At 47.6% G+C, this 19,963-nt stretch overlaps 2 protein-coding genes across 5 annotated transcripts in view; one reads left to right on the top strand and one right to left on the bottom strand.

Moving 5' to 3' along the window:
* Positions 1-8,760, top strand: part of ABHD2 (abhydrolase domain containing 2, acylglycerol lipase) — a 114,072-nt gene extending 105,312 nt beyond the window's left edge. For all 4 annotated transcript variants that reach the window (XM_032263909.1, XM_032263911.1, XM_032263910.1 and 1 more), the window contains 3 exons: positions 499-568; positions 2,285-2,369; positions 4,407-8,760. In XM_032263909.1, the coding sequence (XP_032119800.1) occupies positions 499-568; positions 2,285-2,369; positions 4,407-4,603 (352 nt within the window). In that variant the 3' untranslated portion in view covers positions 4,604-8,760. The remainder of the gene's footprint in view (positions 1-498; positions 569-2,284; positions 2,370-4,406) is intronic.
* An 8,613-nt stretch (positions 8,761-17,373) lies between these two features.
* The window catches only part of RLBP1 (retinaldehyde binding protein 1), a 12,081-nt gene continuing 9,491 nt past the window's right edge, over positions 17,374-19,963 (bottom strand). The window contains exons 5-7 of the mRNA XM_032263913.1: positions 19,277-19,435; positions 18,151-18,261; positions 17,374-17,896 (exon numbers count right to left, since the gene is read on the bottom strand). Of these exons, the coding sequence (XP_032119804.1) occupies positions 17,738-17,896; positions 18,151-18,261; positions 19,277-19,435 (429 nt within the window). The 3' untranslated portion in view covers positions 17,374-17,737. The remainder of the gene's footprint in view (positions 17,897-18,150; positions 18,262-19,276; positions 19,436-19,963) is intronic.

The raw sequence follows: 19,963 nt of genomic DNA, 5'->3' as shown, positions 1-19,963 counted from the left end.
TCTGGTTTTATGCTGTCTCAAGAGATGTAACATACACTAATAATTACTATAGATAACAATTACTACAGGGTCATTACTCTGGGTTGGTCATGATGCTAGTAAGCACTTTAACATCATAAGTCTCACAGTTCCATTGAGGAAGGCCCTGTCTTTAGATTCATTTATACAGGAGAAGCTGAGGCTCAGGGAAGTTGAACCATTTGCCCAAGGTCCCATAGCCAGTAAATGACCGAAGCAGGATTTGAACCCAGATGCCAAAAGCCAGTGCTCTTAGCCCCAAACCCTGCTACCTACATACATTGCATCGATATGGTGAGTTAGTGCAGGATCTGGAACAGTAATAAAATCAGCTTAGCATTCAGGCCTAGTTCCTGCCTCTGTCTGCTCTACCAATGCCACAAGTTAGCGTGAGGAACTGGAGCCCTAATCGGCTCAGCATTCTGATCTTATGACACATGTTTTATCCTTTTCCTTTTTTTCTTTTTCTGGCATGTTCAGGAAGTTTCATGGCTATAACTCCCTGAAGGAATACTATGAGGAAGAAAGCTGCATGCGGTACCTGCACAGGGTGAGTGAATCAGCGCCACTCCATCAGCCTCGGACACAACACAGCACATAGCCCTCCTACATTTTCCTGGTGGAAGCTCAGTGGGACTCTGGCTCCAACCAGTAGTTTTTAGCTTGGATTTGTTTATGGAACCAGACCCTCTCCCTCTGTAACTACCATACATTAATCCCAGAGCTGCCCAGAGACTCGGGTGCTCCCACGGCTGTGTGAGAACCCTTAAAATTGCTCCAACATCCACTTTTTTCTTAGTCTTCCTTTGATAGTATAATCCTGTCTGGTTTCTGCCAGACCAGTGAGATCTGTCTGGGTATCTCACCGTCCTGGACTATCTTCCAGCCGTTCTGTATTTTGTTACCATGGTGCCCGAGACTGAACTCAGACTTCCTGCCATGGTCTGGTAAGCACAGAGTAAGACAGATGTGTTTTTGCATCAGAGTGATGAGGAGCATGTCTGTTAATGAGGTAGACTGGTTTGTATTAATGCCATTTTTAGCAGCTACGATAAACGTTGTGTGTATTAAGTTTCTGGCCAACCAAAATCTCCATGTTTGTTTTACCTGAATGACCAACAAGCCAGTCCCTCTCGTTCTGTCTTTGCACAATTGACTTATCCACACACAGGACTTCCCATTTCTCCTTGTCAGTGGCCACCTGTAGATTTGGCCCACCTTTCTCTTGTAAAGCAGATCACTAGGAACTGGAGTTGTGCTGTTTGACCAGCCATCCCTCCGAGTTTAACAGCATCAGGCCTTTGGTGTCGTCATTTAAGCCATTATAGGAATGTTGAGCTGTCTAGAGCCAACATCAGAGACCTGCAGGGTAGCACAATCACCCACTGCCTCGATATGGCTGTTCACCAACGTCTGATTCTCCCCATCAGTACCACCTCCACTGAAATGAAAAAGGAGGCTATGGCTGTTTTACTAAAGTGGACGTTGAATGCAGCCCTGCCAACGGTTTTCCAATATCCACCAGCCTACTCCTATTTTCAACCTTCAGATTCTTCTTCTTTTCTTTTTAAGAGACAGGATCTCTTGCTCTGTTGCCCAGGCTAGAGTGCTGTGGTGTGATCATAGTTCACTGCAGCTTTGGAATCCTGGGCTCAAGTGATCCTCCCGCCTCAGCCTCCTGAGTAGCTGGGACTATAGGTATGAGCCACCGCGCCTGACCTAGATTATTTTGATTTGTTCTGTTTTTGTTTTTGTGTTTTAAATAGACATGAGGGTACAGGTCTCGCTATGTTTCCCAGGCTGATCTCAGACTCCTGGGCTCAAGCAGTCCTCCCACCTCAGCCTCCCAAAGTGCTGGGATTACAGGCATGAATCACTGTGTCTAGCCTTGGCCTAGATTTCTCTAGAAAATCTCTTTTTTCTAATGTGGAGTACACTTCATTTTTTCCCTCCCGTGATATAAACTGAATACATACGTAATTCATTGTAAAGTCATTTCCTAAAAGGCATGGCTACTCTGAAACACTGTGATGATCATCAGGAAGCTTTGCTTCTGCACTTGGCTGCTGCCAGAGCAGAAATCACAGCAGCAGATGGAACTTGTCACACTGCCAGAGAATACCAGGTACCCTTACTCCACCTGTTGAGCTGTGGCCAGCTTTCCTTTGCTTCAAAAACATGTCTAGCAGTGAGTTTGAGCCTTCAATCTATGGGGTCTGAAAATGGGAATCAGTAATTTAATTCTGCTTTTATTTTCTTGTTGCAGATTTATGTGCCTCTCATGCTGGTTAATGCAGCTGATGATCCCTTGGTGCATGAAAGTCTTCTAACCATTCCAAAATCTCTTTCAGGTAAGTGTTTCTTTCTATTGTCCTCTCAACAGGTCAGCAAATCACCACAGTAAATTCTGCCACTTTACCATGCTGTCATTTCCTGGAGGCCAGCCTCTGTGGGGAAAGACATCTCATTGCAGTCAGTGTTCTGTGTGGTCTGAAAGTCTTCGGGCTCTGATGGGGCCTGAACATCAGGCCCCCCTCGTGTCCCTCCCAGGGCATGAGACAGGACCGTCATGTATATCCATAGCCAATGGGGCTCTGGGGAGCCACCTGATGTTCTGTGAAATTATCTCAGGTTTAGGTTTCCCTTAAGTGTGAGAGTTCAACATAAAGAGATATTTAGATTTGGCCGGGCGCGGTGGCTCACGCCTGTAATCCCAGCACTTTGGGAGGCCAAGGCGGGTGGATCATGAAGTCAAGAGATCGAGACCATCCTGGTCAACATGGTGAAACCCCGTCTCTACTAAAAATACAAAAAATCAGCTGGGCCTGGTGGCATGTGCCTGTAATCCCAGCTACTCAGGAGGCTGAGGCAGGAGAATTGCCTGAACCCGGGAGGCGGAGGTTGCGGTGAGCCGAGATCGCGCCATTGCACTCCTGGGTAACAAGAGCGAAACTCCGACTCAAAAAAAAAAAAAAAGAAAAAAAAAAAGAGATATTTAGATTTAAAATTTGAGACTAGGCTCACCTATAATCCCAGCACTTTGTGAGTCTGCGATGGGAGGATCACTTGAGGCTAGGCATTTGAGACAAGCCGGGGCAACATAGTAAGACCCTATCTCTAAAAAAAAAAAAAAAACTTAAAAATTAGTTGGGCATGGTGGTACCTGCCTGTAGTCCTAGCTACTCGGGAGGCTGAGGCAGGAAGATCACTTGAGTCTAGGAGTTTGAGGCTACAGCAAGCTATCTCGGCAAACGAGCAAGACCCTGTCTCTAAAAATAAATTAATGGTAAAAAAATAAAATTTGACTGGAAAAGCAAAACAAAAAATCCGACTCCACTATCTTTTGTGACAACCTCTCCATCTGCTTTAAAGATAGAAGCAACTGGGCCAGGTGTGGTGGCTCACGCCTTTAAATCCTAGCACTTTGGGAGGCCAAGGTAGGTTGATCACTTGAGGTCAGGAGTTTGAGATCAGTCTGGCCAACATGGTGAAACCCATCTCTACTAAAAGTACAAAAATTAGCCGGACGTGGTGGTACACGCTACTAGAGAGGCTGAGGCACAAAAATCACGTGAACCGGGGAGGTGGAGGTTGCAGCGAGCCAAGACTCTGTCTCGAAAAAATAAAAAGTAAACTCAAGCTCCAGGTTATTAATTCTCAGTACGGCCACTTAGCATGTGGCATTGAGAGCTTGGGCATCTTTTAACACAACTTGCAGCTTTAAGAATTTTGAAGATAAATGTCTGTAGTGAAAAATCACTGACTCCATTGAATTCTCCTTGTTCTCTAGTAAATAATACTGTAAATGCTGTGAATCCCTAATCAGAGCCTGACCCCTACCACTAGCATGGACATCACCTGGGAGCTTTTTAGAAATGCAGCATCTCAGCTCTTCCTTCAGGCTTAAAATCAAAATGTGCATTCTAACAAGATATCCTAAGTGATTCCAATGCACAAAGTTAGGAAGCACATTGAACCACCTAGGGAACTGGAGTAATACCAAGGCTTGGGCATTCCCCTCCCTCACGCCTCCTCACCTTCCATACCCAGAGATTCTGATTTCATTCATCTGGGCCAGCCTGGGCTTAAGGAGCTTTAAGAATTTCCTAACTGATTCTAATATGCAGCCAAGTCTGAGAACCCCTTAGTGCTCTAAGGCCTTCTTAAACTGGTGCCCATTCAGCTCCAAAGCCAGGCTGTATTCTAAAACCTGCTAGGTGCCCCTGTCTTGCCTGCCCCCAACTTTCGTGAACAAGGCAGAGTGAGTGGAGGTTGGTGACCTTTACCCACTTAGTTGACCCCTCTGTGGGGAAAGCCCAGGCCACCCTAGCCAGCGTCCTGGAGCAAACTGGAGAACAGTAACTCACTCAGCTGCCTTTCCCCTGCAGAGAAACGGGAGAACGTCATGTTTGTGCTGCCTCTGCACGGGGGCCACCTGGGCTTCTTTGAGGGCTCTGTGCTGTTCCCCGAGCCCCTGACGTGGATGGATAAGCTGGTGGTGGAGTATGCCAACGCCATTTGCCAATGGGAGCGTAACAAGTCACAGTGCTCTGACACGGAGCAGGTGGAGGCCGACCTGGAGTGAGGCCTCTGGACTCTGGCACACTCCAGCAGCCCTCCTCTGGAAGCTCTGTCCCCTCACCCCGTTTCAGGTCTCCCATCTCCCTGAGTGACCTGGATCTGACCTCACACCATCAGCAGGCGGCACCCACCATGCACACCTGTCTCTGAGTAGGCAGCTCTTCCTGGGAGCTCCAGGCTATTTTTGTGCTTAGTTACTGGTTTTCTCCATTGCATTGTTAGCCATGGTGACAAGCGACAGAGTTCTTGCCCTCTGTCCAGTTTCAGCACCAGGTTGCTTTTAAGCCAAGTACATCTAGTTTCTCTACTTAAAAATGTGTCTGAATAGTAATTTCGCTTTGCCGTCAAAAGGCTTTTCCCTGAGAACAGCGAAGGATGTATGTCATTTTGTGATGGTTTTATGTGTCCTTACATAGACCTTAAAAAGAGCTCACCCTTCCAGGCCAATGCTGAAGACACAGCTCAGCTTGGAAGCCTGAGAAGCTGGGCTTCCCAGGCCAGAGTGTGGCTTCTTAAATGGCAAACGAAATTCCTTTGAGTCACAGGCCAAGTTTTTACCCTGTCTTCTAAAACCATTTCCCTACACTTTGCTGCTGCTGCTGAGAGTTATGTGGGGCACTTGTTAAAAATTCAGCCTCCCAGGTCCCTCCCCTCGGAGCGGCTAATTAATTGGGTCTGGGAAGGAGCCTGGGGATTTTAATTTTTGACAGCTGCCCCAGGTGATTCTCATCACCAGGCAAACTTTGAAAATGGTGTTCAATGGCGCCCTTAAATTGGAAACATCTTCTTAGCTCATTTTATTGAAATTTGTAATCCCAAGGCCTCCAGAGCAGCAAGGCCGGCCATGGAGCTGCCATTGTGTGACCACAGTGTGATGTCTCAGAAGGGCTCTGGGTGGCTGAGCATCTGGGCTGTGCCCTGGCTCTGCTTTTCACCCTGGACAAAGTCCCTGGGGACTTTGGTTTCTTTGCCTCTAAAATGGGGGACTTGGACCAGGTAGATTGCTGAGCGCACTACCAGGTTCAAAGTTCAATGACAAACTCAGTTTACTGAGATTTGAGAGAACATCCCTCCAGAGGAACCTGGGAGCTGCTCTCCCAGTCTAAGCATGTAGATATCATCATTTACCTTTTTTTTTGTCCCTTATTTGATAAAAAGATGTTTTGAGGTTTTTTTTTAAGCACTCAATTGTCATTTTAGTTTTTAAACCCAAGTCCTTTTAACTTTGGCTTTTGATACCAAACAATTCAAAAGCTGGATCTGAGTTTGGAGAAAGATATTTCCAACCTAAGAGGGTGTTACTTTGAAACCAGATTTTTAACTTAATAGCCTATATTTGCAATGTGTTGGATAGATCTTTCTAAAGTGTGTCTTCTCAAGTGAAAATGCAACTCTAGGCTTCAAGTACTCCTTTTCTCCGATCCTGTGGTACTTGAATACCTAAAAACCCTGCACTTTGAAAAATCATTAGTTGCTATCTGGAACTAAACAGAACCATGAGTAAAATTGCCTGGATACTTTAAAAAGAGATTTTCCCTCCTTCATCTCCTTTGACTCCAGGACAGACTGGAATATAAATAGTGGGTCTGCATGGATGTTTCAGGGATCAAGGAAGCCACCTGGGCACCTGAATGTCAACCCTCTGGCCCACAGGTGGGTGTGGTTTGGGCATGGGTCCAAGTGACTGTGACTGTAATGTCTGTAACCTGAAGAAGTTGTTTTCTCTGACAATCACCAGATCATCCGAATAACATCAAAACCAGCCCTTATCTCAGAAGATTGAGATTTCTGTGGTCTCAACTTTGCTTTGGTATAATTCCTGACACTCCTTAACTTCTATCATTATGACTTCCCCCGCAATGTATTATTTCTCCAATACATTTCCTTTTTGTGTTCTTTTAGCACAGATGGGCACTTTACCCCTCAGTTTGGAAGCTAGTCCCTCTCCTCTGTTACTTTTCCCTTCACCCAAGCACAGCTGTGATCTAGAAGATTTCATAGTCATCTTTCCTGCTACTACTGCCTTCATTTCTCAAGAGTTTTTATGAGAATAGGTAAACCACGCAATAACTTTCTGGGATTGAATCACCACCCCAGAAGAGCGAGAGGCTCCTTTCTTATGCCTGAGGCCACACCCCTTAGCCTATCTGACAAAACAGGGACTGGCCCAGGTGCCAGCTCCATTCAGAAATTCGGGAGGAGAAAAGACAGCCCTGTTGTCACACAAACCGGTGTGGGGGAGGGTGTCCTTGGGGTCTGATCTGCATGGCGGCCCTGGTGGCCCCTGTGGAGGACAGGCAGGGCTGGCAGCATAGCCTTTGTTGCCACACAACCGGAATTTGCTCCCCCACAACTGTGGGAGCCAGTGTCCCAGCTGAAATCTTTTTAGTGTGTGACTCTGAATGGCACTCACATTCCATTTTGGCTCACATGAAGTCAACTGAAGCCCTTTGTTCAAGCTCCAGACTCTCAGGCATAGAAATGAGAATGTGACTGTGGCTGTCTTACAAGAAAATTCTTGTTTGTCCCTGAATGAGAGCACAGAGCCATTGAATTTACAGAGACGCAAGCTTGCCTGGTAAATGCGGGAGCGGCAGTTTACAGATAGGTCATCTTTTTCCCTTCCTCCAGGTGTCCTCGTCTTTCTTCCCCAAATGATTCATTTCTGATGATGATATGAATGCCCCTCTTGCCACTAAGGTTGTATCTGGGCTAAAACAAGGCCGAATTTTTAAAGAGTGTTTGAATATTTTATCTGAAAATCAAATTGAGGCAATAAATTGCATCAATCTGGACAATTCCATTGCAGGAATAATGTGTTAAAACCAATGGAGAGAAGCACCCACATCTCTCCTGTGGTACTCCGTGTCCTCAGCAATTTGAAGACAATTGTAGGTAACTGATTCCTGTCAAATTAGGATTAAGTAACTCAAAAAAGTGGTGTCAGGTTTCTTTAATGTATTTATGTTAGAAGTGAGTTTAACAGACTTGAAGAAAACTGTTATCTTTTCCTGCTGTGAGTTTACACAAATGATTCCAGAGCAGAATGAAAGCAGAAAGCTGTTTGTTACAATATTCTTTTAACCTCTCTGCAGCGCTTTATACTTACTGGGAACTTTAGGAGTCACCATAAGAGTGGAAATATACCTGGGTTCTTTTCCTAATGTCTCTAATTCACAGTGGATCGTGGGCAAATCACCTCACTTCTCTAAGCCTGTTCCCTCCTCTTGGACCGCGTCTAAGACCACTTCATCTATTTACACGTCGTTTGCTTGAACGTTGCTGAACATCTGCGTGAGCTTGGCTTTTGCAGCCCTTGCAGGTGGAAACGGCTGTGTCAGGGCTCACGGCTCACGCTGAGGGGACTTGGAGGGAGGGGGCTTCTGTATTCTGGTGAAGACCCTTGATCTTGTACAAAACCCTGTGTCTTTGACTGGCTTCTCTTCAGAGTCCCCATTGTCATAAGATCCTTGCTGTTCTGAGGGTGGTCTTGTGACTGCAGCAGGTGCTGGTCCCTGGAACGAGGAGCCTGTCTCCATCCTCCAGTGTGACTCAGGCAGAGCACTGAGAATTCCCAGGGCAGAAATCCTTCCTGCTCAGGCTTTCATTCTAAAACCACAGCCTTCATTAAAGCTGAACTTTCTGGGTAGCTGAGCTTATATGCCCGGCATCTGAATGAGAGCTCTCTTTGTAACTGTGTGACTTGAGATGTGTTTTGCCAGCTCCAGGGAAACAATACATGTGTTCTTGTTTGTGTTTGCTAGGCAAGCAGATGTCTGAGATGTAAGAGGCTTTTCTTTGCCTGTGGCATTGATTCTGACTTAGAGTTGAAGTAAAGATCAGTGAAACATCACGTCAAGTTGAAGTCACTTGTAGGTCTTTGTCCTTCAGGCAGGACAGGAGAGTCATGAGGGAGCATTTCACTGCAGCATTCTGTCACAGTGTCGTCTGAAATTGTTTCCTTTGCTCAGAAAGCCTTAACTTGCTTCTAGAGAATCCCTGGTATTACAACAATATTGTGGCATTCGAATTCAAATTCTTCTGTTGTGAAAATTTGAAGCAAAGCCCCAGCAAAACCAGAGAATTTCGTCAAGTGGCCTGTGGGCTCCTTGTCGTCTTACGCCCCCCACCCCCTCCCTCAACAATCTGAGTGATCCAGAACTGGCCCAAATACCTCAGCTCTGGCCCCTTTTCACCCTTCTTGGCCTTACCCTGTAATTCAAAGCCACTTTGGATTGCTTGGATGCTTCGAAAAGCCTTGAAAAGTAGCCTGCCTGTGGCATTTAGAGGCCAAGCAATTGACGGAAGGGGGTTCTTCTACCTGTGTTATCATCTAAGCAAAGGGAAGTAAGCCCCCTCGCCCCACCCTTCTACCTCTGTTAGCTAAGCAGAGGGAAGTAAACCCCCTCGCCTCCCCTCCGCCCCCGATTAAACTAGAATTGCTTTTGCCAAATTGTAGTTGAAACTAAGGAATGGGGGACTGGCCCCTGCTGGCAGAGGGAGCTGGAATGCCACCCAAGGCAAGGCCCGCTTCCTTCCCGTCTCTGCTGCTACTGCTGCCCCCGGATGCTGCAGGCCAGGCAGGCATCCTCCTGCAGTGGCCCTTGGAGGCAGGCTTTGGAGTAGACCGAGGCTCCTTTTTGAAGTCAGTGCCCACGTTTTCTGAACTGTTTTTCGTAGCATGTGTGTGGGTAGAGCTTTCATGCATCTCTAATAATAATAAGCTGAAGTTAATTTCTAACTGGTCGATTAAGTGTAACATTCTGAGTTCCATGAAGTTGTCAGCTTTTTACTAGACTCCTGTCAATTAGTAATAAAATCTATAACCTACCTTCTCTCGCTTTCAGTCCCCATTAGCCAAGAAATCTACTGTTGCCATAAGTTGGGGACAGTCCACTGAGAGCACCTGCAGAAATGCCCTTTGTCTCCATGGGCATACACCTTCTAGATCACCCACGCTGTGCAGTCAGATGAGCTGCTGACCCCCAAGGTCCCAGCACCAACCACTCTCTCTCAGGCTGTTCGTGTGGGTGGACAGAGTTCCTGGGTGTAGGAGTTAGGTTTTGTCTGGTTTTCATTTTGGCCTTTTTAGTTTTCCTAAAGCACAAGTCCACATAGAATCCTGTCACCTCTCCACACTGGTTCCAGATGATCTGGGTCTCTCCCACTGCCTCAGGAAGACCTTCACTGTACCTGAGCTTCTGACTTCTGCCGCTGCAGCTGCCTTAGTGATGCCAGGGCTGGGGGGAGGGGGGAGGGGAGCGAGCTGGCAACTCTCCTTTTCCTGGTTAGACTCTGTGCAACCACCTTCTTCTGTTGGCAGATCTGCTTCCAGATTGATTTTTGAGAACCATCACTTTCACATTCCTAATTCTGATTTTGTTTTGTTCTGTTTTGTTTGGGTTTTCTGAAACTTAAAATGCTGCCCTGAAAATACTATATTTTTGAGTTTGTGTTCTGAAAGCCTCCGTGCTGCTGGATCTTTGGGGGGAAGTACAGGATCCTTCAGCACTGAGGTGTTTAAGATTTGCAACTAGCAATGCAATTTTTTCTAAATATGGGGATATTACCTTTATTAAGAAATTATACTAAAAAATGATGTCCTTGATCATTTGATGTTCTCACATTACTTTTGATTCTACTATGATTGTGTGGTGGTGAACGAAGATCATTACAAACAAAAACTGTAATTTTGTTATATTTGATTCAGTGGAATTTCTTTACTTAAAAAATAAAGACTAAAAATGTGGTGTGGCTGTGTGTCCTCTGTATAATGGCAGGTTTCTATCTAATAAGATTCTTCCTGTGTCTTCACCAAAGCTGAGATTAATGGAAATACACAAAACACCATTTTTGTACCACAGTTGATGTTAGTCCATCCTATCTTCTCCAGGCAAGAAAGCCAGGAACTAAAATCAGGGAAATATCTATTTTTTACTTTTTTATTTTTTAGAGACAGGGTCTTGATCTGGCCCAGGCTGGAGTGCAGTGGTCTGGTCACAAGCTCACTGCAGCCTTGAACTCCTGGGCTCAAGCAATCCTTGCGCCTCAGCCTCCCAAGTAGCTGGAACTATGGGGGCTTACCACTGTACCTGGCTAATTTTTTAGTTTTTATTTTTATGCTATGTTGCCCAGGCTGGTCTCAAACTTGAGTTCAAGCAGTCCTCCCGCCTTGGCCTACCAAAGTGTTGGGATTACAGTTGTGAGCCACCGTGCCCAGCCTGTGTTTTAATAACTTCATAAAGCGAACCATATAGGCATTAAAATGCAAGGCAAGATATAAATGGTGCTTGCCATGTGTGATTTGTATGCTTTTCCAATAATGTTCTTTGAAAAGACTAGGTGAATATTTCCTAAGTGAAGATTATATTGGGTTGGTTGGCTGGTGGTGGTGTTTTCTTCTTTGAATCTGTCTGAACCCAATCTAAGGGTCTCCCAGGAGCAGGCACTGTCTCAACCAGGAGGGTTGTACCACCCCAAGAGACTTAGGCTCACAGCTCCCTTCCCTCCTTGGCCACACAAAACCTTTGTCAAGTTAGGCAGGGTCAGGAGTGTTAGCTTTAGAAGTTGTGCATTAACAAGACCTAGAAATCGCCAATGCCAAATTTCAAAATTCATCCCTCTCTGGTAAGCAAGCTTCCCCTCAATTCCTATCCCCCACAAAATAACCAGACTATTTTGGCCCAAGAAAACCAACTTGCAAAGAATACTACCTATGAAAAGACTGCATGGAAGAGATTTCAGGTCCGGGGCATTAGGCAGGTCAGTGCCAGCCGCATGCTAATGCGGTCATGTAGGGCCAGTAGCACACAGCTGCCCTCTCATGAGGCAGCCCCACAGCATTTGTGTTCACTGACCCCTCACTCACCGCCCCAGTCATACTGTTTGTTAATTATGCTTTTCATTAACAGGCTTCTCTGCTCTAGTCCTGTAGGGAGTACTTTCCCATGGTGAGGATCAAACACCTAACTGGATGGTCCTGTATATGACAGCCTCCCCTCCTCACTTCTCTCTTGGGTGTCTTTAGAGGAGGACATAAAAGTGCTACCGTGTATCTGAGTGGTTGAAAGACATGACAGGCAATTTGGCTTTGAACTGGCGAACCCCTCCCCAAAGAAGATAAATTAAACACCTCTCTCCATGTGGCTGTGTGCCACCCACAGCTTCCTTCTGGTTCATGCTCTCTACCACATTTATCCCAGCATCTCTACTGAAGACTGGTTTCCTCCTAAAGTCATTGCCTCCTCATCTGATGATAGTTGGTGAAATTGACCTGGAAATACATGAAGTTCTCATTTCATTGTTTCTCCTCCCTTATCTGCCTTTACCTCTCCCGCCCCCAGAAATAAATAAAACAAACATTGGAGACAAAGGGTGAGTAGTAACAGAGCCAAAGAGATTTGGAGCCAGAGTTGCTGGGCCAGGGTCCTGTCCTTGCCATTTCTAGCAGGACATAACCTCAGATTGTTATTTATTTTCCAGTGGGAATAATTATACTAAGAATGCCTACCTCAGGATAAGTGAGAGGTTCAGATGTTATTTTTCAAAGTGCCCATGTTACTTTGGGCAGTGATTTTGGCTTTATCTGTTTGGTTCCCACTCATACATCATCTCCAAGGTAGAAACTACAAGCAAAGTGTTTGACGTGGTCCAGCTCCACACCAGGGCATCTGATGGGCTGCGAGGAAAGCAGAGCCCAGCCTGGTTATACTTTCCAAAAACATTTCTGGGCTCAGAAGTGCTGACGAGCCACGTGTGTGCACCATCAAACCTGATCCTTTTCCTTCATATGTGGTCACCTTGGGAAATCCAGGTGTACTACATGTCCTGCCTACTGGCAAGGCGACTTCCAGGCACAGCCCCACAGCAGAACTTGCTTATTCTAGAACATTAACCTCTCAGCTGTGGTCTTCCCAAGGGCTCCTGCAGCCTTCTTCTCTGTTCTCTGCTCACATGCAAAGTTTGCCTTTAAACCCATAGATATGAATCCTTACTAGAGTGAGTTCCTCCGTATCCTAACCTCCGTATGTCAACATACTGGGTTTAAGCAAGGCACATTTGAGCCACTTGCTGGGAGGTAGACAGCCATTGTTCTGTAAGCATTGACTGCCCCCCCCCCCTTTTTCTAAGACAGGGTCTCACTCTGTTGCCCATATTAATAAGAGAGCAGTAGTATGATCATGGCTCAGGCAGCCTCGAACTCCCAGACTCAAGAGATCCTCCTAAGGCCGGGCGCAGTGGTTCACACCTGTAATCCCAGCACTTTGGGAGACCGAGGCGGGTGGATCACCTGAGGTTGGGAGTTCAAGACCAGGCTGACCAACATGGAGAAACCTCATCTCTACTAAAAACACAAAAAAATTAGCCAGGCGTGGTGGCACATGCCTGTAATCCCAGCTACTCGGAAGACTGAGGCAGGAGAATCACTTGAACCCAGGAGGTGGAGGTTGTGGTGAGCCAAGATTGTGCCACTGCATGCCAGCCTGGGCAACAAGAGTGAAACTCCATCTCAAAAAAAAAAGATCCTCCTGCCTCACCCTCTCTAGTAGCTAAAACTACAGGCTCACGCCACTGCATTTGGTTGATTTTGTGTGTGTAGAAACAGAGTCTTGCTGTGTTGTCCAGGCTGGCCTCAAACTCCTGGTCTTGAGCAGTCATCCCTCCTCAGCCTGCCAGTGTTGGGATTACGGGCATGAGCCACTGTGCCTGGCCTGATTGGTTGTTTAATGTGCACACTCCTGGAGGTCTTGTTAAAGCAGATTCTGATGCAGCATGTCTGAGATGTGGCCTTGGAGCTCCCCATGGGGAGGGGCCAGCCCTCCTTGGACCACACTTTGAGTAGTGAGGCTCCAGGAGATCCCACAAGTTTCCAGATCTGACACTTCTGAGTTTCCTAAACTCCAGAGCCAAGCCTCCAACAGAAAGTGAGATCAGAGGCCAGGCGCAGTGGCTCACACTTGTAATCCCAGCACTTTGGGAGGCTGACACAGGCAAATCACCTGAGGTCAGGAGTTTGACACCAGCCTGCCCAACATGGTGAAACCCCCTCTCTACTAAAAATATAAAAATTGGCTGGGTGTAGGGGCAGGCGCCTGTAATCTCAGCTACTTGGGAGGCTAAAGCAGGAGAATCGCTTGAACCCAGGAGGCCGAGATTGCAGTGAGCCAAGATCATGCCACTGCACTCCAGCCTGGGTGACAGAGTGAGACCCCATCTCAAAAAAAAAAAAAAGTGGGATCAGAGGTGTTCCACTTCACCTGTGAGGTGTTGCTTCACCTCTTTTCCTGCTAGTTTGAGTTAAGAGAAAGGCATACCTCTTCCAGTAAGGCTTTGCCAGGCCTCCAGGCAGCACCACCCTCCTCCACTTTCCCCTGGGTAAACCCAAGGCATGGCAGTTTCATTGAGAGGCTCTCTGAAGCTGGCACCTGTCTCCCCTTCCTGAGACCTCCACCCACAGCTTGATGAATTGCCTGCATTCTCCCAACGTCCACATTCCCATGGCAGAAATGCATCGCTGCAAACTTCCAACTCCCATACTTTGATGCGACAGAATCCCTGCCTCACCCCAGATATCCCCAGAAGGGAAGTTGTTATGGGCACCAAATGGTTGTCATAAAATTCATGTTTTGTTGTTCTCCTTCCCATGGCTGGTGTCCTTCAAAAGAGTATTTTATTGTCTCTCTTCAATAATGTGGGGACCCTTGTAGGAATCACACACATAGGCAGCTGGGATTTTTGTGAGGCTGAGCACGTCAGGTTTTGCCATTCACAGTATTCAGACACTTTTTCCCCGAAAGCAATACCACCTTCTCGGGGCAAGGTCTGGCCCAGCCCACCCAGCTAACCCTCCTGCCCAGCTTGTCCCTGGAAGGGCAGTGCCAGGGCACGGCCAGCAGGGGGCGGCACAAGCGCACAGTCAGAGCCGGCTCACGGAGTTCCAATGAATTTCTGAGGACTTCTTCCTCAGAAAGCCACTAGGTCTTCTTATCAACCAGGGCCCCTGAGCTAAGGCCCCAGCCCTGCTGACCTTAGGGACGATCCCAGCATCCCATGCGGGTTTGAGTAGGAGCCAAGGCTGCCCCAAGAGTCTTCTGGTCAGGATGTGCCTGATCTCATTGATACATTCTGAGCTGCCACAAATTCAGAGCAGGCCTGGGCTGTGTCTAGGAGGGCGCCTGGTAGCTCTGGGCTCAGGGAAGATGGGGTCAGTGGACAGGGACCAACCGGTGTTTCCCTCAGATTTGGGACCCAAGTCCTGAGGAGCAATTAGAAGTATATCTCCTCCTTTTTTGAGATGGAGTCTCGCTCTGTCACCCAGGCTGGAGTGCAGTGGGGTGATCTCAGCTCACTGCTGTTGTTTTTGTTTGTTTGTTTTAAGACAGAGTTTCGCTCTGTTGCCCAGGCTGGAGTTCAGTGGCACAATCTCAGCTCACTGCAGCCTTCACCTCCTGGTTTCAAGTGATTGTCCTGCCTCAGCCTCCCAAGTAGCTGGGATTATAGGTCCCTGCCGTCACGCCCGGTTAGTTTTTATATTCTTAGTAGAGACAGAGTTTCACCATGTTTGGCCAAGCTGGTCTCAAATCCTGACCTCAAGCGATCCACCCACCTTGGCCTCCCAAAGTGCTGGGATTATGGGCATGAGCCACCGTGCCTGGCCAAGAATACCCATTCCTTTGAATTATTAAGCTTAGCCTCATCCCCACCCCCCTCCATCAACACCTCCACTTGGGCCACTAGGGCCCTCCACCTTGGCAAACGCTAGTCTCTCTTCCTTTTTCACTTGACCCCAAAGCACCATTGACAGTTACCCATGTTCTCATGCTTGAAATACCTTCCTAGCTCCAGATGCTCATAAGCGATCTCTCAGGGTGAGGCCCCTTCTGCCAGGGCAGCTTCACTCTTTTTAGATTGGTAGTGTTTTGTTTTGTTGATATAGGGGTTCTCTCTGTTGTACAGGCTGGAGTGCAGTGGCATGACCATACCTCACTGCAGCCTCCATCTCCTGGGCTCAGGTGATCGTCCGACCTCAGCCCCCTGAGTTGTGGGGACTATAGGCATGCATCACCATAAGCAACTAACGTGTATATTTTTAATAGAGATGGGTTTTACCGTATTGCCTAGGTTTATCTCAAACTCCCAAGTTCAAGCGATCCTCCTGCCTCGGCCTCTCAGAGTACTGAGATTATAGGCACAGGCCACATACCTGGCCCTTTTTAGGTTTGAATACCAAGGTTCCATGTGAGATTTGATTTGCAAAAAGGAAGCCTCAGCTCTGGGGACAAACTCCTCACTGGTTGATCTCCTACCCTTGTGCCCATAATAATTTGCCGTGATTCCTCCTCCAGCCTAGGAGTCCTGTGTAAATACCATTTTCATTTTCATGGATTTTATGACCACGGATTGTTGACTGTGAATGTTATAAAGAAAGAAGTTTCTTGGGGGATGAGCATACACTACAAACCCTAAAAGTGAAAGAAAGTATATAAGAAATAAATGCACACACACACAAACACACATACATACACACACACACACACGTATACACACATTGACATACATGAACAGGTACACAGCCTCACCGAAAAACAAGAAAGAGACCTCTCATGGATCAGATAAATTCTCAAAGGTATAATAGGACTGAATTGAATCCAAAGTCAGAAAACAGTTGGAATATCCTGCCCCAAAAGGTAGGTGCAGCACTAAGGGTGCTTCACACCCACAAAGAAGGGGGTAACCCTGCAGGCAAGAGCAGACAAGTCTTGGGATGATTGACTGGGACACCTTGGTGGGAACAACAAGGCCTCACCTCCTGCCACTAGCCAGCCAGTGTCTGTTTCCACGTGGGAAAATGAGTGTAGCATCTTGGAAACAGTATCTGTCAATGCTTAGGAGACCCATGCCCAGAAGAAGCCAGCACTTTCCCAAGAGGGACCAGCACCCTCAGCAAACAGGGCATCTAACAGGGATTCTCACCTCCAGAAATGAGCGCACACTCAAAAATTACCGAGCACTTGAGGAAAGCCAACTCCACAGAAGCAAAGCATTCATATTTGTCAAAATATGCAGATTTGGGCCAGGCATGGTGGTTCATACCTATAATCCCAGCACATTGACAGGCTGAGATGGGAAGAATAACTTGAAGCCAGGAGTTGGAGACCAGACTTGGCAACAGAGCCAGACCCTCATCTCTACAAAAAAAAGAAAAGAAAAGAAAGAAAGAAATGTAAAAGATTAGTTGGGTGCAGTGCATGCAGTCCCAGCTGCTCGGGGGGCTGAGGCAGGAGGCTTGCTTGAGCCCAGGAGTTTGAGGTTGCAGTAAACTATGATTGCACCGCTGCACTCCATCCAGCCTGGGCGACGAGTGAGACCCTGTCTCAAAAAAAAAAAATGCAGATTTGGAAAGTATAAATTCATCACTATGAAGTGCCTGAGAGTCCAGACAGAAAAAGAGCTTTAACTCTTGAGGACCGAGTGAGTGCTCAGAGAAGACTCCACCTTTTACTTCGATTTATAAATCTAAGTAAAACCCTCCATCCAGGCAAGGGGACTGGAGGAGACAGCCTTTGGTGGAGAAACCCCCTCTCCCAGACAGTTGGAGGAAGCATGACTGCCACCCTGGAAAGAGGTCCAAGTTCCGGCCCACCCCACACACGTCGCGCTGCGCCTGAATGAGGCGGCTTCCATGCCTCTTCCACCCTGGAATTCTCCATGGAAAACCCCCTGCCTGCCTGGAGGCCACCAAGAAGCCTGTGTTTGTCAAATCACTTGAGCGTATTTCCTCCCTCTTTTATCTTCTTTTATTGCATTTTTGGGGTGAGTAGGGGGATATTTTAACCCAGGCTCCCTGCCTGTTTTCAGACCCTAAGTCGCAAAACTCTATTACAAAGGAAATGATTGAGAAAACTAGAGTCTTTGAAATACAACATCGCACAGAAATTACTGTCTTAAGGTTTCAAGGACGGGTGGAAATATAACTACCCCCAGTACTTCTTGTTCAAGGGTTACCCCTGAGCTCACTCAGGCGTAGGGAACTCCAGAGGGACCACAGTCATCTCAAGCAGCCCTTTCTTAGCCTTGGGTCCAGGACAGCTCAGAGGCCCAGGGATGCTAACTACAGTTCAGCTGGCAGAAGATGTCCTCAGAAGGCTGTGTTCTCAGCTTGGGCCCGGGGGCCAAAGAGCTGCTCAGCAACAGCCTTGCCGTCATACTTGGGCAGCGTGCCCCCGAAATCAGAGGGCAGGATGTTCTCATCGATCTCCTGGTAGAAACCAGAGAGGTCATCCCCGTGGACAAAGACCTGCAGGGAAGCAAGGGAGGCAGAGCTGAGCCGGAGGAGGTGCCCTGAGGATGAGGGCTGACGGCGGAAGGGATAGGAGGACCAAGCACCACCGTGTGTAGTCGCTGCCTGGCGACACCCCTCCCCGCAGGTCTCCATGCTGGTTGTCGATGGGATCCACATAACTCAGGACCACGGTAGAGTGTGACGAGGGCTCAGGTGAGGCCCCACCCTTGGCCATCTCGTCTCATTGTCTGGGCCGCCCATGTACTCACCCTCTCAAGCAGCTTGCTCTTCAAGAAGGGTTTGACCACGTTATACGTCGTGGTGAAGTACCATGGCTGGTAGATGAAGTGGACGGCTTTGAACCGGGCTGGGAAGGAATCCTGCAGTGACAGAGACCCCCGTGCCCCGTGGCCCCGATGACCTCAGAGGCTCCCACTCCTTCCCTGCTGCCTCTCTGCATGGCATAGGACAGACTGCTCCAGTGTCACACGGCTGCCCTGGAGAAGGGCCCACTGAAGGTCCTGTTTCCAGGCCAGCCACTAGGGATCCCTGGCTTCACTGTGGCCCCAAACTGCAGGCAGGAAACCCCAAGATTCATATGACCCAATCCTCTCACTGCCGATGCAAGTAAAACCGGGAATCAGGTAAAGAAATGAAAGTAGGCTTGCTTGGCCCTTGGTGAGTTTTTTCCAACCCGCTTGCCTGCCGAATGGACTGCAAACGATGACAAACCACAGGACCACTATTACGATGCCTCACTGTCCATCAGCCCCTCCCACGACCTCCACCTCCCACACCTCCTTTCCCAAATACACATACAGCAGATCCAAGACGGCTCCAAGAAAGGACCCCTGACATGTCAGCATATATAGGAGTGAGTTATCAGGGGGTTACTGATACTTCTTTCTGAATCCACATTCAAAGAGAGGCAGGATGCACTCACAGATACGCAGGTGCACCCTTCTGTCCTACAGCCAGTGTCATATTTAATGGGAAAACACTAGCGGCATCCTCACTAAGATCAGGAATTAGATAAGGATTTCACCATCTCTGTCACCTCAAAGGTACCCCTTCAAGTCTGGCCTCTGCCACTTCATTGCTGTGTGACCTTGAGATGTCACTAAAATCTCTGAGCCTTCGTTTCCAGGTGTGAAAAATGAAGCAGGGAAGGAGGGAGAGAATGCTCTCAAGGAGTCAATGAAAAAATGAAAGTGAATACTTGGCAAATGGTCCGTCACTACGCAGGTGCTTATGGTTGGGATTGTGGCTGTCCCTGCTCTTTGTGGCACAAAGTGGTCCAACTTTTCAGGTCCCTGCGAGCACCATGAAAGCAGGCCCAGCCTCGCAGCCTCCCCAGCTGCGGGAGGCTCCTGTGTGACAGGGCTCAGGCCTCACCTGGAGCATGTCCACCATCTTCCTGAGATCCGAAGTCCGGAGACTGGCGGCCTGCTGCATGGTGAAGCCCTTGAAGTTCTCGATGATGCAGAAGCCATTAATTTGAGTTTCCTCATTCTCCAGCAGCTTCTCCAGGATGAAGCAATATGCCTGCAAGATCTTGGGCACAGAGCAAACAGGCCGTAAGACCTAACCCACGATGATAATTAAGGCTTGAGGTCCCGAGGGGAGAGCTAACGGGCACATTCTTCACTGGCATAATTTGCTGCTGGCTTTGATCTCGGACATTCCACTTCTGGGCATGTATACCAAGAAAACAAGCTTCAGTGTCACATCCATGGTTAGAAGCCAGAATCCCACTACTCATAGAATAGTGGGAACATTGGAGCTAACCTAAAAATCCATCAGTGGGAACTGGTGAAATTATGGCACATTTGTGCCATGGAATACTCTGGAACAATTAGAAACAATACAGAAGACTAATAGGAGAATGTGCATGACATATTGTTATAGAATATAATCCCATTATGATAAGAAAAATGCATGGGCCAAGTGCAGTGGCTCATATCTGTAATCCCAGCACTTTGGGAGGCTGAGGCGGGTGGATCATGTCAGGACAGGAGTTCAAGACCAGCCTGCCCAACATGGCGAAACCCTGTCTCAACTAAAAATACAAAAAATTCTGCC

This window comes from Sapajus apella, unplaced genomic scaffold (genome assembly GCF_009761245.1).
Source record: "Sapajus apella isolate SASKATOON/1434 unplaced genomic scaffold, GSC_monkey_1.0 scaffold139, whole genome shotgun sequence".
Taxonomy (NCBI): domain Eukaryota; kingdom Metazoa; phylum Chordata; class Mammalia; order Primates; family Cebidae; genus Sapajus; species Sapajus apella.
This window is presented reverse-complemented; position numbering and strand designations above follow the sequence as displayed.